Genomic DNA, 16486 nt, shown 5'->3' on the forward strand with positions numbered 1-16486 from the left:
AAAAAAAAGGAAAGGAAAATATGAGGAAGAAAGAGAAGAAAGGACGGGGTGGAAAAAAAAGAAATCAAAAGAAGAAAACAAACAAACAGAAACACGGGGTTGGAAAAGGGGAAAGAGAAAGAAAAAAGTACGCACACAAATGTAAATAAGAAAAATGGGAAAGAAAAAAAATAAAGGGAAAACAAAAAAATAATGAAAAAAAAGGAAATAATGAAATAAATTAAAAGAGCGAAAGGGAATGAAAGAAAAAGGAAAAAAGTGGAAAATAAAACAACAGAAAAAAAAGAAAAATCGAAAAAAAAAACCAACAGAAAAATAGAAGAACAAAAAAAAAAAATAGAGAATAGAGAAAAGATAAGGAGTAGAAAGAAAAAAAGAATGGAAAAAAAAGACAAAATAACAAAATCAGAAAAAATATGGAAGGGAAAAAGAAGTGGAAAGAAAAACAAACAAAGGAGGACGAAGAAAAAGGGATGAAGAGAAACTAAGGAGGAACAAATCGGTGCGCAGCACACAGCTCCCAGGAGCCCCCGAGCTGCTCTGCCCCCAGCTGCCATCCCCACGGCTGCAGCTCTCAGCCCCCCCGCCGCCCCATCACTCCAGCAGCACACGGGAAGCGCTGTGGGACCGGGGCTGCCCTGGGCCAACCCCTGCTGCCCAGCCTCGGGCAAACCGAACTGATTCACGTGGATTTTGGCACCGCCACTATAGAGAACTGCTGTCAGGGACGGAGGTGTGAGCAGGGCTCAGCATCAGCCAAGGGACAGATGCTGACGATGGTTTGACTGCGGCTCTGTTTGACCTCCATCCCTTTAAGCTCAGCGCCGATGTAGCCGACGGCCCCCGGGATGGATGGAAATTGGGTCCCTTTGCCTCCCTCGATCCCCGGGGCACGAGCAAGGTGCCGCAGGCATGCCCAACGCTGATCCTTGTGGGTTGGCCGAGGTGATCGACCCCTGAGCGCTGTCTGCAGCGTCTTCCCATGACGCAAATCCCAGTTAATGAGTAGTGCTGGCACCGCTGTGCTGAGCCACCTCCGGCCGCGGTTCGGGGTCAGCAGCAGCAGCGGGGCCGCACGCTTGGGCGCCTGCCCTTCCTGCCTGGGTTAATGGTGGAGAGAGGAGGCAGGAGGAGGCTTGGTCATGGAAGCCCAGGGGGGATGGAGGAAGAAAATGAAGCTTTGATGGGGAGTTGGCTGCACAGTTTCAGTTCAGAGATGCTCAGGGCCCCAGCAAAGCAAGAGGAGCAGCCCTATGGTTACCACACAGCACCCTACGTGTGCTGCCACTGCTCAGAACAAGTTTGTGCCAGCATCCCATGAGCAGCAGCAACCAGAGAAAGCACCGACTGTGCCAAGAGATGAAACATCCCTTCCCACAGCAAAGCCCCTTCACAGAGGAAACCACTGGCCCTCGGAGCATGGGTTGGGTGCTGCCCTGCAATTAGAGAGGTGCTCACCTGGAAGAAAGCAGCAAGCAATAGGCCTTGCTCTGATAGTCAGGGGCCAGCGTGCATAATATGGAACTGAACAGAAAAGAGAGGGACAGGGTCTGGGCTCAGAGGGCTTCTCCATCCAAAGCAGCTGGAGCACACATCCAGTTCCCAGACTGCCTGGGTGCCCAGGCTCCCACCTCCACAAAGTGAGCAGGGTGGGTGAGGGTTGGGCAGCAGACACACACCTCGGGCAGCAGCTGGGGACACACATCCGCAGCAAAACCCTCTGCAAGCAATCTCTGGAGCAGGGCTTCAGTGATGCATGAGACAACACGACATTCAACCCCAGGCACCTTCTTTCTGCTCATTTCTCACCACAAATGAGACCAAAGAGCATCATCTGTGCTGCAGTTTATTCTGCAGTTGAATGCTAAAATCCAAGTGCTTGACTCTACCCACGGCCACAGAGCAGTCTGCTCCTTCACACTTGCCCTGTGCAATAGCCAACTGCGCCTAGTGCAAGATGTGCAGTTCAAACCTGAGCACAAACTGCAGCAAAATGCATCAGCACAGCGCAGCTCTGGTGCTGAGACACTGCAGCACCACCACCGCTGCCCTCCTCACAGCTTTGCAGGGCAGGTGCAGAGAGCAGCGAGGTGGCGGAGGGGCAGCTTCGGCCTTCCATCCACCAGGTCACAGGATGAGATGACAGACTGTAGTGCATGGCTGTAAGCTGGGAGGGAAAGGGAGCAAACAGCAGTGTTACAAGATGAGCATTTCACTGATTAAAAGCTTCAGGCTTCTAATGCAAGAAAAACAGTTTTTTTGTTTGCTATTAAAAAAACAAATCATCAAGATGCCAGTAGTTTTCCACACTCTTTTTACAACCTACAGGCTGTACAGCCACCTGTAGGATCCTCATTACAGAGCACTATTGTCAGCCAGAGGTTTCTATAAGGCTTCCATTTCTACAGCACAGAAAGCCACCTAGCAGAGAACTCCCAATTACTCAGCCAGGTGTTTGGCCAAGATCAGAGCACTCTCACATAAAGAAGATTTCCACCCCTTTCTTACAAGCAATCTCCCAAGAGCAGATTTGGCATTTAAACAGAGCACTACAAAAGCCACTGGGTTCCCATGCCCTTAACCAGTTTGTTTGTTCTCCCCCTGTCAACATTATGGCAGTTATTTAACGCTCTGCCACAGAGGTTGGCATTTTGCTGATGATGCCATGGAGCTCACTGAAGAGACAGAGGGAGAAGGGACTGGAAAGGAGCAGCCAAGCACCCGGCTTCTCCCCAGGCACCATGCCTGAGCTGCCCCAGACCTGCATTAGGCAAGCCTGCAGCTGGTGCACATCTGTGCAGTTATGGTGTACCTGAAGCACAGAATGACATCTGGTCAGGTTTGATTTCTCTCGGTACAGTCAGACCCACACCCTCAGTCGGGTCTGTGCCATCTCCTCTTGAGATGCAGGAGCTCCTACCTTTGTGGTTTTTGTAGAAGATGCAGTTGTTGGCACAGGTATCAGGGTGGGACTCCCAGAAGTCAGAGCTGCAGGAGCACAGGGGAGGCAAGTTGATGTTGTACAGTTTCATCTTCTCCTTCACCTCGGCTCTTAAAGCTTCGACATACCTGCAAGGCACAAAGCAGTCACTGAGGCTCAGCACAAGGAGCAGAGGCCCAGCTGTTGCCAGCTCACCTTGTGTACTCCTTATTTCGCTGCTCTTTTTGCTTGACCTTGTTTAGCCTCCTCTCCTCCAGTTCAAGCTGGGCCAGAACTTTGCACACACCATCCCCCAGGAAGGGTTCTTGCTGCTCAGCTGCCTTCTGCATCCTCTGCTCCTCCACCTGGCGCTGGTTCTCCTTCTTGCTCTTAATCCTGCAGGCACAGAGAGCTTTCCCTGACCTTCTCAGAGGGGGAAGAAGATTCCCAACTTGACCTCCATACCCACACAGGTGCCGGACCATGGGTACCCGCAGTGACACATACTCCTGTTCTCCAAAAGCCAACTGCAGTGCTCTTAAAAAGCCTCCTGAGATGCTCTTCCACCCTTAAGAAACTAAGAATGGTGCCTGAGGTCCTTTATATCCACCCAGGGGGCAGCAGTTCCTGGGGACAATTGCTCAGCCTCCCCACTTTTGATTTCTTCAAGCTGGGCAGTTTGGACCCTGATTTAAGCTGTCCTTGCAAGAAGTCAATGACAAGGAAAATAAGGCTGCAGAAGTACAGCAGAAAAACTCCAAGGATCCCACACCGACTCTGAACAGGCTCCAAGAAGTTAATTTATTTTTCCTTTTTTAACTAAACCTTTCTCCATTGCCTCACTCTCCCTTGCACCTACATGGCACCACAACCCCTTTCATGGAATCTGGACTGCATAACTCAAAAATTGCAAAGCACATTCCCTTGAAAGTGGCAATTACAAAGCACAAAGACTTTAAACCAAAGCATGTGCCATTTTATTCCTGCTGATGAGTACCAAATGTTATCATTATCACATGTTACACACTGATCACTGCCAAAAGGCATTCAGAATATCAAAGCGAGGGAGAAGCCAGGGGAAGGAAGCATAATCGAATGGGACATTTTGGATGTTACTCTATTTGTTGGGTCAAATATGAATGCTGAGAATAAAAGTACTGAAACCAAACTTCTCTTGTCAAGTTATAAACTCTTTTTTATGAAGTGGTAATAGTGCCTTAACTACACTGCCATAAATCTTCTGCTATAGAAACTAAGGCCAAGGCCAGCTTAGCATTACATGAAGTAATTGCAAAAACAGCTCTTTTTTTTTTTTTTTGCTGAGCAGCTTGCAGGCCCAGCAGAGCCCCTGCGACTAGGAAAAGAAAAGGGGGGGGGGAAATAAATAAATAAATCCATCAGTAACTAAGAGGTCCTTAGCGTCTCACCAGCACTTGCAGGGCAAGAAAGTGTCTCCAAATCTCTGAGTACCAATTTAAGTTTCAGGAATGTGGCTGCAGAAACATTTCCTTGCAATTGCTGTCTAAAAAATGACCGCCAAAAAAACACCAGGACCTCATGCTCCAGGACACTGCACTGCAGCAGGCTGACCTTGTCATTTAAGGGCTGGAGCATTTCTGCTGCCTGCTGGTTGTCCCCTTGGATTGATTGGAACTGGCTGCAGGTGGCAGCTGGGCTACACTCCTTTTTTGAAACTGTGCTTAAATTGAATGGAATGGCCAAATCTTGCCCTCAAAGCCTGGTCCCACGGGGGGGATCATGGAGATGCATTATTTTATGCCAGAGCAAGTCAAAGACAAAACATTTGGAGCATCTTTCTTCTTTTGGTGTGAATTTGCAGAGCTTCTCCTTAAGGACCTCCCTAAATGGGAAAGGTGACCCAGTCACCAAAACACAGGGAGATTTCCACTTAGATACTGAGTTTTCCATTCTGGGAACAAATGCTAAAACAAGTTTTTATTATGCCATATAGATGTTTATAGCTGTTAGGGTGAAGGGTCTGATATAAAAATCCAGAGAAGATTGGCTTAAGAACAATGCCAATCTCACCCCAATGTTTCTGATTGTGGCAGTGGCACGTGGCCTGGGTGTTGGTGTCTCAGAGAACTGTGTTGCAGTGAAATGCATCTCTCCAAGCCTGACACCTCAGCTCCCAGCCCCTCCCAGAGCTGCACGGGGGCTCAGAAACTGAACTGTTGAGTGCCTCCAAAGGACTCAGCACAGCCTGTGGGTCTCTGTTCCTGTTTCAGGTGAATGAAACCCACTCCAGAGTTAAAGGTTTGTGCACCAAAACAGCAAGGAGACATTTGCATCTCAGCTGACTTCCTGATTCATTTTTAAAAGTTGATAAAGAGGCAAAGGAGTCAGAAAAGGTCCTATCACATGTGGTTTTGGACAGTCTTCACAAAGCCTCCATACCCCGGAGGTTGGGCTGCAAGGGGCAAGTGACAGGGTGCTGCTCACCCACACATACTCACTCAGCAATCCTCTTCTGCCGCTCCTTTTGCCTCTGCTGCTCTTTCACTTGCTCTCGCTCGGCGCTCATGAAGAGACGCCTGCACCTCAGGTACTCAATCCGACGCTGCAGGAATGAAGGTGCAGCTTTGAGAAAGACGTCTTGGAACAGACTCACCTAATATTAGGTAGTACAGACACTCGAGTTGGAGATTATCAAGATGGAAACCTCGCTCTTTCTCCAAAGGATCCTCAGAAGTCTCCTAATAGCTAAGGACTGAAGAAAGAGATGGAGACATGAGGAAAGGAGAACCAAAGCATCACGGAGCACTGGAGAGCTTCATACCAGTGCTCGTACCAGGACTGACCGACCCTCCTATGGATATGGAATCTCTCATCTGACAAGGTTCTGAACTCTTGCTTTCCTCCTAGAAAAAAGCAGAGTTCCCACCTAATCCCACAAAAGGAGTGTGGTACAAACAACAGTGCACAACCACTTGCAGAACAGCAAACATTCAGTATTTGGGCTTCAGCTTAAACCCACAGCTGCAGCAAGGGTGAGGAAAGCTGCTGGCTAAAGCTTACAGGCAAAGCTCTCCCACCTGAAGGGGAAGCAGTCAGCATGCAGCATGCCTGAGCCCCACGACTCCAGCAAGCTCAAGGCACGGATTTCCTCATCAATACCAAGAGCTTTGGACTGAGGGTGTCCACCCTGTTCTCTGCAGAGAGCCTTGCACAGCTGGATGGCATAGGAGAGATTGGCAGGCTGAAAGGACAGAAAGCTGGATGGAAAATAACCACAAGGAAGATCCTGCTGCAAAACCAGTTATTTCAGAGTGGATCAGAGCCAAGAAGATACAAAGCAAGGGGCAGAAGGAACTATCTGACAAACCCCAGCTGCTGTCATGACTTCTAGAAACCACAAATGAATTTCTGAATCAGCTTGTTAGAAAATGCACATAAAGAACAAAAACACAATTTGTTCAAAGTCCTTTTGAGTTTTAGGCTGTAGACTACAAATAAGCTGAAGTCAGAAGGAAGCAGGAAAAACTAAGCCATCTTCTTAAGGAATCCAAGAGAAGCAATCTCTTTGCATCTCCTGCATCAACATGAGCCAAAGTGTTGGCCACAGATTGGTCCTGGTGATTAAATCAGACCCTCAGCACGCTACAGAAAGAGGCCAGATCCCATTAGCAGTGCACAGCAAACCCCAACAAGCTTCAGCCACTCCTGAATTGAGTTAAGCAGCACTGCTCTGCTCAAGCAAAGGGCCAGCCAAGAGGGAGGAAACTCCCTGCCTTGTGCTGACCAAGCGGAGCAGCTCAGGCTGAGCACAGCCAAGTTCCTGCAAGCATCAGGGCTGCAGCCTGAAAGCCGCCATCCCTCCTGCTGTGTGCTGATATGCAGGGAACCTTTTATACTCCCAGCCTCATACACAAACAAGATAAACTGGGGCTTTGTTCATTTTTTTTTCTTTTTTACTTAGCATTTTTGGCAGCTCCTCCCTCTCTCTCCATGCAACTGCAGAAAACAAATCACAGCACCTCACAGCCTGTGTTTTGCAAGGTTGAAGGAACCAAACCTTTTTTCCTAAAACATTTTTGCATTATTCAGATCCCAGATATTGTGGGAATAGCAACTAGCGACCCTATGTGCCAACACAACAGACTTAAAAAGAAGAACTTGGTGGGTTTGCTCAAGAAACCATCAGCACTGACAAACTCAGCAGAGCTTTGTGCACCACTGCTGCTCCAGAGGCTTCTTATCTGAGCCAGCAGCATCACCTAGCTTCCGTGCATTTCACTCCTGAAACAGATACAAAACAACGAGCACTTAGCTGCAGCAGACAAACCTGCTTCTTGCTTTCCTCTTGGTCTATGCCAGCCCACAGGACAAGGGGAGCTTGACAACCAAGGGTCGTTCTCTGCAGAGACTCAGGTGAGTTCAAATCCTTCGCTGATCCATCTGAGAACTGAAAGATAACATGAGAGCAGCATCAACCTTCCTCTTTCCTCCAGAAAGTCCTCCAGGCTGGAGGTGGGTCCTCTGTGCATAATCCCCAGAGTAACACACTCAGCATCAGCTGCACACAAGGATCACTTCAGAAGGACTGCATCCCACAGGAGGGACCCATACAGGGCAGGGAAGCAGTGAGGATGAAGGAGTAGCAGAGATGGAGCACTTGAATGCCATTCCCTGTTCCCCTCCACCACTCAGGAGGAGGAGGGTGGATAGGAAGGAAAGTAATTTTAGTTTGCTTTTAGCTCTCGCTGCTTTAATCTGTTATCAATAGGTAATAAATTACATTCATCTCCTTACGTTAAATCTGTTTTTCCCCACAAAGAGTTATCAGTGAGTGATCTCTGTCCTCATCTCAACCCATGAGCTGTTTTTTCCACCATATTTTCTCACCCTGCTCTGTTGAAGAGTGGGAATGACAGAGCAGTGGGATGGAGCTCAGCTGCTTATCAGTGTCACACCACTCCAGTAGGTTGGCCTCTCCCCATCACCAGAGAGAAGACATGTTCTGCATCTCCAAATGGGAACACATGGAACAAAGCTTTGACAAAACACTGCCCAGAGGTATCCTTAGACTTTTCTGTTTCAGTCCAAATAAGGATTCATAAAACCCTCTTACCTGTTGAACTTTCATCATTAACTTCATGAAGTGCAAGAAAACAATAGCAACACAGGGAAAAGTGCAGAGGACAAAAGGAAGCATCTCCCAGAATCCTCTGCCTTCTTCACTCCACTCAAAGTATTTGTCAAGTCAGTATTTCAGCTGGACCAGCCACCAAACAAGCAGCACACGCTGCTTTAGCCATATCATATTTGCTAAGTATTCCAAGTAATCCAAAGGGCAAAACATTTCCATACCTCAGACACTTAATAAAGCTGCGTGAAAACAGAAAATCCATCAATAAATACATTAGTTCCCTTCTTGGGAGCACACACATTAATGGTGCTCCTAAGGATGAACGATCTCAGCTCATTCCTCTGACAAAAAACTTCTGTTTTTCCTTTTTAAATGGAGGTCTCCGGCCAGTTTGATACATGCACAGCTCTCCCATCCCACCACTGCCTCCAGCAGGGCAGAAGGACATGGGATAGCTGCAGGTCCTCCTGCCCCAGCCTGGAGCTTGATTAAGCACCCAGTGCAATTGCACAACAAGTCTCAGATTTCTGCTGAGCATGAGACAACTGGCATGACGAGGCAGGCACACATAAAACCACTTTGGAAGCCACAGTGCTAAGATCAAAGCAGTGAGAGCACAATGTCAAAACGATACGGCTATTCTAAGAGCAGGCACAAGAGCTCTCATTACACTTACCTACTAACAGGCTCCCAGCATTTAAAAACGGTGCCTTTGTGCCTACAGATCAAGATACAAGTTGCTGTACATCCTGTTACAGAGCCCTTGTGTGCGGTGCATGCCAGAGAGCCTGCTCCAAGCCACCAATCTCACCTTGCTTTCACACTCTTTGGTCTGCGTTGACCAAAGGTGACAGCAGGCACAAGCCTGCCAGGTGTGAAGGTGCAAATGGAACTACAACAGCAGCCTCATTACCCCTGCCTGAACATAACTCCCAGTGACTTGCACTTCTTAAGTTCAACTGGCCCAGACTCATGTCTCACTTTTCTAAATTCCATTTTGATGTAAAAGTCATCTTGCTCAGCTTGATGTGGAGCTGTCATCTGGTCTTGCAGTTCAGCTGGAAGATCATGATGTCCTGCTAGAATAAGTTCCTCGTTCTCACCTTCAGTGGGCACTGGGGCACACAGCACTGATTCCTGGAGGAGAGAGGAAGAAACGTGAGGTTCAAATGTGACTGCTTTGGGTGCAGAGTGCAAAGGCAATGTCCTTGAGTAAGGGTTAGACATACTGTTAACCTCAGGGCACCTGCTCTGTGAAGCTAGTTGAGATCTGGCAGGCAGCAGTGCAATGTATTCAAACATCACCGCGGGGCTTAAGAGCCAGAAAATCTAGCAGGGTGGCTCCTGACTACATTCTCACCAACTGCAGAAACAGAGGGACAGAAGTGTGTGGGGTGATGGAAAGAAAAACACCTTTATACCTTTCTAGGCAACACTTCTGACTGCAGAGATGTGGGGTGAGCAGGATTGCTTAAGTGACACTCATTCTGTGCTCGTTCAGATGGTAAGTGGGCAGGCTCCTGAAAGGATATTAAAATATTTTGAGAGGCAGCAGATTGTTTCCTACAAACTAAAAATCAAAATGCCAGAAGCAAGCTCTGAGCCAGATTTTTTTCCCTTGCTATCCCTTCAGCAGGATAGAAACAGAGACAGGAAGGGAAGAGCAGAAGTGCTTGCAGAGTGAATCAACAGGTGGAATTTGGGTCAAGCCAGGAATCGCCCAAGATGGTTGTGCTGTTGCAATACACGGGGCATGGAGGACAGCCTGGAGCCAGTTTGAAAAAGAAATTACTTGATAGGCAGAGGAACTACTCTATCAACACTAGAATGACAGAAATATAATAGAGAAGCTTTTTCAATTGGACAAGAGAGTAGAGATCAACAGTTATTGTCTTGTAAGGATGCTCTTAAGCCCTGAAGACAGAAGGAAATGAAACTGTTGAGAAAAAAAAACCTTTGGGGAATCATCAGCTGGGGAAAAGAATTTGGGTGCTATCATGCTGGAGACCTACAAACACTAAAGGCAAAGCAATGAAAGGCTTGGTGAGCAGGATCACCTGGAACACAGGACAGGTAATTTTCACTCTATTGCAATCTAGGTATCTGCTTGGGAAAGACATGCAGCAGGAAACAGACCAGCAAGACCTCTGAAAAGTGACCTGAAAAGAAATGCTTGGGACAGAACAGCAATAGTTTCAGGAACAGACTTCTTGTTTAACAGTCTTGGGGAATGCAAGTCTTTACAGGGAAGGAGGAAAAAAAAAAAAAAGAAAGGTGGAAAACAGGACTGAAAAAAAACAGATGATCCATTAAACAATGCTAACTGAACAAGTATAAGCTACTCTGCCAGAGTAGAGAGCACGATGCACAGTGTGAGACAAACCTGGCTCAGCTCCAAGCTCTTTTGGTGCCCGTGATCAATGTGAGCACAGAGGAAATGGAGCATGGGTCAGGTTACAAAAAGAATCCTGTAGGAGACAACACAAGCACACAGGGACATAAAACAAGTGCCACAAAGGCCAAGGCTGTAAGTAAAACAAGAGACATCAAGGTAACAAGAAATCAGGCTTTCAGTAAGGCTCAGTACACAAGGAGAGGGACAGCTGCCAGAGGACACCAGGAACAACACCATTTTATGTTTCTGTGCATCACCCTTCAGCCAAAGAACTGCTCTGAGCTAGTAAGAGCAGCAAGGAAAATCTGAGACTAGAACTGGGAGGAGAAAAGTCAGAATATTCCTAGAAATTGAAACTTCTGTTGTAAGTGTGCAGGACCTGCCCTGGGCTAACTCCAGGACTAGCAGACAAGCTGGTAGCAGTCCCCCTTAGATACAAGTGGAGATCTAGATCCTATTTTAGCCCAGCTTTTGACATGGCCTAATTCAGCACTTTGGGAAGGAAATATCTATTAGGTAAAACCATTAAAAGGACTTGCAGTACTGATGACAAACACTATCAAGACTCGGTCACACTGGGTTTGCTGAGAAAGGAAAGGACAAAGTGGGTACTGCTCAATAATTTCATTATCAGCCAGGGTGATGGAACAAAGGAAAGCCTTGATTGCATTTGCAGACCCATAACATCATGTGAAGTTGTAGAAGTATCAGAACAGTTTAAATGCTTGCATCCAAATGAAAGAGACTGGATGGAGAAGGCAGCACAAGGAAGCTCAATCAGGACAAACACAAAGAGCAGCAATTTATCAAAGTGTTAAGTCTGCAACAGCCTTTACACCTGAAAAGAAGGGAATAAGCTGCTGTCCTAATTATGACTATGGAAACCAGGCACGCATGCAGGGAGAAAGATTCACATTAACAAAAGAACTCTTTTCTATCTTGGAATAATAAGAGAAAGCAATGCAATAAATTAACATTTTCACTCCGGACTAAAGTTGCCTGCAAAAGCTAAGAGCGTCTTCTTGTCAGAGGCTTTAAGAAAGCACAGATTAGCCTTTTTCTGCAGCTCAGTAGGAGGGTGGATATGAGACCCACAGCCTCTCTCAGACTTGTTCCTCACTGCTGTGGACAACCTGCATGGCTCCCACACCGCACATCCCACAGCCCGTTGTCTTCTGCAAGGGCCTGCATCGCACAGGCAGGGACTGTGTTACTCATGTCAGGATACACCAACAGCTAAGTAATGTTATCTCTCCATCTTGCTGAGCATCGAGGACTTAAATAGAAGGTATGTGTAGTGTTTCAAATAGATACAAGTTCCTTGAGCCGTAATTACAGTGTTGCTGCAACTTTTGTTCACAAAGGTGACTTTCTTGAACAAACATCCAATAGTACAGAGTAGGAAGAGTCAGACCAGCCCTTATATAAAAGGCATTTTCAAGATAACAGCTAGCCAAAATGCACTTCACCTTTGATGAACCTGAAAAGAGAAGGGAATGAAGAAGTACAAGACAGGCAGGAAGCTGGCTCCAGTGGAGGTAATGAGACAAAACAGCAGGTTGGGCTGCTGCTAGTGTTCTCCAGAACTTGCAGATGGGCAAAGTACATCAGTTAAAAAAAGGACTTGGCATACAAAGCAGGACACAGTTATGCCAGTAGCTGTGGCATAAAGCTGATCCTGAGCGATCAGAACAGGATGAAATTCAACAGCACAAAAGGTCAGGCACTTGGGACTAATCTTGTTATGCGGCTCCTATGTTCTTAGTGCTCTGAGAAAAGGAGATGCATGCCAACAGCTGTCTGCCTGAAGTCAGCCTTGAGTGAGGAAAGACCTCCAGATCTCTGCCGTGTTCACAAAACAGATTGCTGCAATAAGAGCAGTTGAAGTTTGCCGAAGGGCACACAAGGGTGGGCTGATCACCACATTCCTCCCAGATCCCCAGATTACAATCTAAGTCTTTAAAATATTATTTGAATTTTTACTTCCTAGTTTATCTTTCATTAATCTTGCAAACAGAGGTGTTTCCACCCACTCTGCCCTGCTGCCTTCTCTGAAAGGTGGCTGCAAGAACAAAGGTAGAAGCATCCATGCAACAGAGCCTTGGGTCCTGCTCATCCACGGGTGGTACATCATCACCAGGGTCACAGAGCCACAGATTTTGCTGAAGAATCTCCCTGAGCGACGCTTCGGGTTTGCAGTTAGCACCAGCCCTGCCACGGCCTCGCAGGTAACTCACTCCCTGCCCAGCTGCCCCACTCACATCTTGACTCTGGCCAAGCCTCCACGTGCCGCCGGGGAGCTCTGGGGCCTGCATGCCTCTGCGCACTGTCCGACAGGATGCCAGCCTGCGCCGAACTTGTCTCATGGCTTTGCTAAGCTGTCATGAGAAGGACAGAGGGACGGACACAACAACAAGTCAGCAGATGTTTTCCAGGAGTGCTGCACCAAGCAATTCATTTACATAAAAGAGGCATCCCAATGGGCCCTGCTCAACACCAGCCTCTAGATAAACACACGTTATAATGTGCCAAATGCACCATAACCATCGCTATTGAAAACACTTAAGACAGCCCCTACGACACATTTACCAAGATTTCAGGGTCCCACACACTTCATCTGCAGGACACACGCTCAAGGAGGCAGCACCACCTAGTGCCTCCTCTCCAACATGACATCCCAGCACAGCAAGAGGTCACAGCTGAGGATTTGCAGCAGGTTTTAACAAAAATTCACTGTATCTACAAGCAGCGGGGCAAGAACAAGTGTCCTATGGAGTGGTACACCTATATTTGTTAAATATATATATATACTAGGGAAGTGTTGTAGAAGAGGGTAGAAAACAAAACATTACCCATTTTCCATCTTAACCCTAAAGCGCTCAGCATGATGGAAAGGATGAGGGTAGAAGGGCCCCACGCACCTGGGCAGCTTGCTGCTGGAAGGGCTCACTGGGCACCCCCTGCTCCTCCTGCCGTGCCAGGGCAGCGGGGCTGCAGATGGTGGGCACAGGGCGGCTCCGGAAGACACACGTGTTCTTCTTGGGTGTCAGCTGCAGCACCGAGCCCAAGCACTGCATGGCGAGGTTGCTCTCCTTCTCTGTCTGCCAGGGTAAAAAGCCACGTGCAAATCTCCAGAGATCATCTCCCACCTGGCTGGCACGTGCTTCTGCAGAAGCTCATGCTGAGCTTACAGGATCGTACCCTTCTGTGGTTAAAACCAAGACACTAAAGATCCACAAGCAAACACGAGCAGTTTGGCAGCTCTCTGCTCTGAGTGGTTCTGGCAGTAACATGAGGACATATCCACTCGACCGTGCCTTCTCATCGCTGGAAGCAGCCCAAACACCCCCAGGGTGTCCAGAACTGTTGGTATTTCAGTACTTCCCTTTCTCACTGTACAGTGAGTTTCTGGCAACTATCACTGGAGTTTAAGAGGAGGAAGGATTAAATAATACATTCAAAGGATCATCTAAAATAAGCTCTTGGAAGGAAATGAGAATGAGAATATGTCATGGAATTGCTGCTTAGGAATTGCTTTGGGAAGAGTAGCAGAAACATGCTGCTTTCCTCTAACATAGCCAGGAGACACCTGCACCATTCACAACTCAGCCTGGCTACTTTTTGACACTCGAGATCTGAGGGGTCAGCAGGACTCTGTTCTTTAGCTATTGCCCCAGAGAGACAGTGGAACATGTGGAACAGAAGGCTCAGTGCACCTTCAGCACCAGAGCAAGCCAAGGTGTTGGGCTGCCTTACTTGTGGGCTTGCCACGCAGCAACAGTGCCTGCGGGAGCCACAAGTTTCCTGTTTTTTCTTACTAATAAGACTTGGGGTTGACAGTGCTTTTTCCCCAGTTTAGAGGGACACACTGCTCTGGAAAGCAGACAGAAGGAGCTGCTCACCGCTTCCCAGGACCTCTGCAGCTGCTGCTTTCTTCTCATCTTGACCTGCTGGTTCACCCGCCGCTTCACCTCTCCCTGGAAGTGCCTGAGCCTCATTGCCTTCCTCCTCTGCTGCTCCTTCAGCTCCTCCTCAACCTGAAATGCTGAAGCCTGGAAGAGATGAAAGCAGATTTCACATGGTTTTGCCACACTGCAGGATGGTAGCAGCCCATATTCCTGCTTCCCCTCTAAAGACCTGTAGCTACAGGCCAGATAAGCAGCACCCAGAGAGCTTCATAACAACATTTTATTTCAAGTGTGCAAAGTGCCAGCTTGGACAACATCTACTGAATTGCTACTAGCTAGAATCAAATCTAATAGCCAGGAGCTGTTACAGAGCAACACGTTTCCTCCTTTGACCCCTTGCACAGAAAGGAAAAACAAGAGCATAGCCTAATGCAATGACTCGTGATCACCGTTCCACAAATGGATGCTCAGATATTCAAAGCCAAAGAATCAGGCTGGCCCAGGTCACGTTAATTCTCTATACAATGCCCCATATCCATTTTTCACTGTGTTGCAAGAGCAGTGCTGGAAGCATATCAAACACTGCAGACCACAGCACAGGCAGAGCTACTGCTCTGACAGTGATTTTACCATCCAAAGTGAAAAAATTAAAAGGAATGACCTAACAATTAGGTTTGCATAGTTCCCAGTTGAAGCCACACCAGAAAATCCTGCTAACACTACCAAGGCTTAAAGAAAACCAGCTCCATTTCCTGGCTACCTGATAAATAAGTCATTGGGCAAAACCCTGGAAAAGGGATCTGCAGCGGCTGATTGTCACCAGCTGCAGGGTAATTCAGTTTTATTTATTTAGATGATCAGTTTCATACTGCTTTACATCAAACACAGCTATGAGGAACAGATCGAAGGGCAATAAGTGGAGCCACTGGTAAGCAGCTGACAGACAGGGCTGTGGGGTTGGTATGGGTTACATCCTATCGCCCACCACATATTTTTACAACCTCAAATTGCAGGGATGGCTGCACCCCACACCTCAGTGCCAGGAAAACGAATGGCAGCGGGACCCCATTGGCACAACCACAGCACGAAGGCGGGCAGAACTCCACACTGCTAGCAGCACTGAAGATGCCATTTCCAACTCACCATGCTCCCTGCTGGCAATCTCATTAGCAATGCTGATTGAAGACATTCATTTAATTTTTTAATACGACCCACTGCTGTATGCAGGTGTATTAAACAAGCTCCAATAACCTCACACAACTCTGTCCACACCTGAAGGCACAAGGGCAAAGGGGAGGCATGAGCACAGCTGGCGTGTGGCAAACGTGCAGAGGGTGCTCTGACACATGGCAAGGGCTCAGCCCCCAACAACGACCAGCAGCTCTCAGTTGGCTTCAAAACCTGAGCCCCAGGAAAGCTCCAGCTCATTTCGAAGTTTGGCAGTGGAAGGTGCATGAATACAGAGACAATTCATTTCCATATATTATCTCAACCTTTCAGAATTTAAATTACAATATGGAAATAAATCATTGCAGAAGCACAGGAGCTTCTGTAACGTTTCGACATTAATTACAGGGGATTGAACTCCTCATCCTATACTTAATGCATTTTTAGTCCTCTTATAATAACCCGCAAAGCAGAAATCCCTGAGATAAGCACCAGAGAAGATTTTCTTCAGTGTTTCTAATGGGGGTACTTCAGAGATTGGCTCAAAACCCTACAGCATTTCTTTATTTTAAATCAGCAACTTGGAATAAAACCTCTGCTCACAAACATGAGGCGGCAAACAATATAAAGAGCACTGATAGGGGGCAAAACATCAGTAGTTGTTAGCTCTGTTACCTATAGTAGAGGTCAGCTGCCGATAGCAAGCCAGAAACACAGAGATCCAGCTAAAGTTACAGTGGGTGGTGTAAAAAATTAAGTAATCAACAGCAGCTCTCTATAGAATCAGTAAGGGCCTTCATCTGATCGGTTCTGAAGTCAATGTTTCTCATAAGAAATGCAGCGAGTGAATTCGGTGCGCGTAGAAGGGAGGTGGGGCTACACGGGCACCTCGGCCTCTGGGACCCGATTCGAGAAAATAATACGTGCTCCCGGCTGCCTGCAGCCCCAGCCGGGGCTCGTGGCACCCCCGGGGCGGGGCGGCACTC

The 16486-nt window shown here is 47.5% G+C and overlaps 1 protein-coding gene across 5 annotated transcripts; it reads right to left on the bottom strand.

The window, feature by feature from the left end:
* Window positions 1-1830: 1830 nt before the first annotated feature.
* Window positions 1831-16455, bottom strand: CCDC15 (coiled-coil domain containing 15). Of its 5 annotated transcripts, none has more exons than XM_019622920.2 (12): window positions 16176-16452; window positions 14328-14477; window positions 13347-13526; window positions 12687-12803; window positions 9452-9550; window positions 9012-9167; window positions 7227-7346; window positions 5604-5651; window positions 5398-5501; window positions 3137-3316; window positions 2921-2988; window positions 1831-2167 (listed from the first exon to the last, which is right to left on the bottom strand). In XM_019622920.2, exons 2-12 carry the CDS (start codon window positions 14421-14423, stop codon window positions 2055-2057), a joined length of 1281 nt encoding a protein of 426 aa, XP_019478465.1. In that variant the 5' UTR covers window positions 14424-14477; window positions 16176-16452; the 3' UTR covers window positions 1831-2054. The 5 variants fall into 5 exon arrangements, with proteins under 5 accessions (XP_019478465.1, XP_019478464.1, XP_010721854.1 ...); XM_019622919.2 differs by having other exon boundaries at window positions 2921-3069; window positions 16176-16439; XM_010723552.3 differs by lacking the exon at window positions 5604-5651 and having other exon boundaries at window positions 2921-3069; window positions 16176-16431.
* Window positions 16456-16486: the final 31 nt, after the last annotated feature.

This window comes from Meleagris gallopavo, chromosome 26, assembly GCF_000146605.3.
Source record: "Meleagris gallopavo isolate NT-WF06-2002-E0010 breed Aviagen turkey brand Nicholas breeding stock chromosome 26, Turkey_5.1, whole genome shotgun sequence".
Taxonomy (NCBI): Eukaryota; Metazoa; Chordata; class Aves; order Galliformes; family Phasianidae; genus Meleagris; species Meleagris gallopavo.

What these genes read in the sequence shown, in the direction of transcription:
- CCDC15 (XM_019622919.2), bottom strand. Translation starts at nt 14,423, where the DNA reads ATGAGGCTCAGGCACTTCCAGGGAGAGGTGAAGCGGCGGGTGAACCAG. An exon ending in CAGAAGTGTTGCCTAGAAAG is followed by an intron (nt 9,168 to 9,451) that starts GTATAAAGGTGT and finishes TCTCTCCTCCAG; the next exon opens with GAATCAGTGCTGTGTGCCCC. An exon ending in TCCTTTGGAGAAAGAGCGAG is followed by an intron (nt 5,502 to 5,603) that starts GTTTCCATCTTG and finishes TCATTCCTGCAG; the next exon opens with CGTCGGATTGAGTACCTGAG.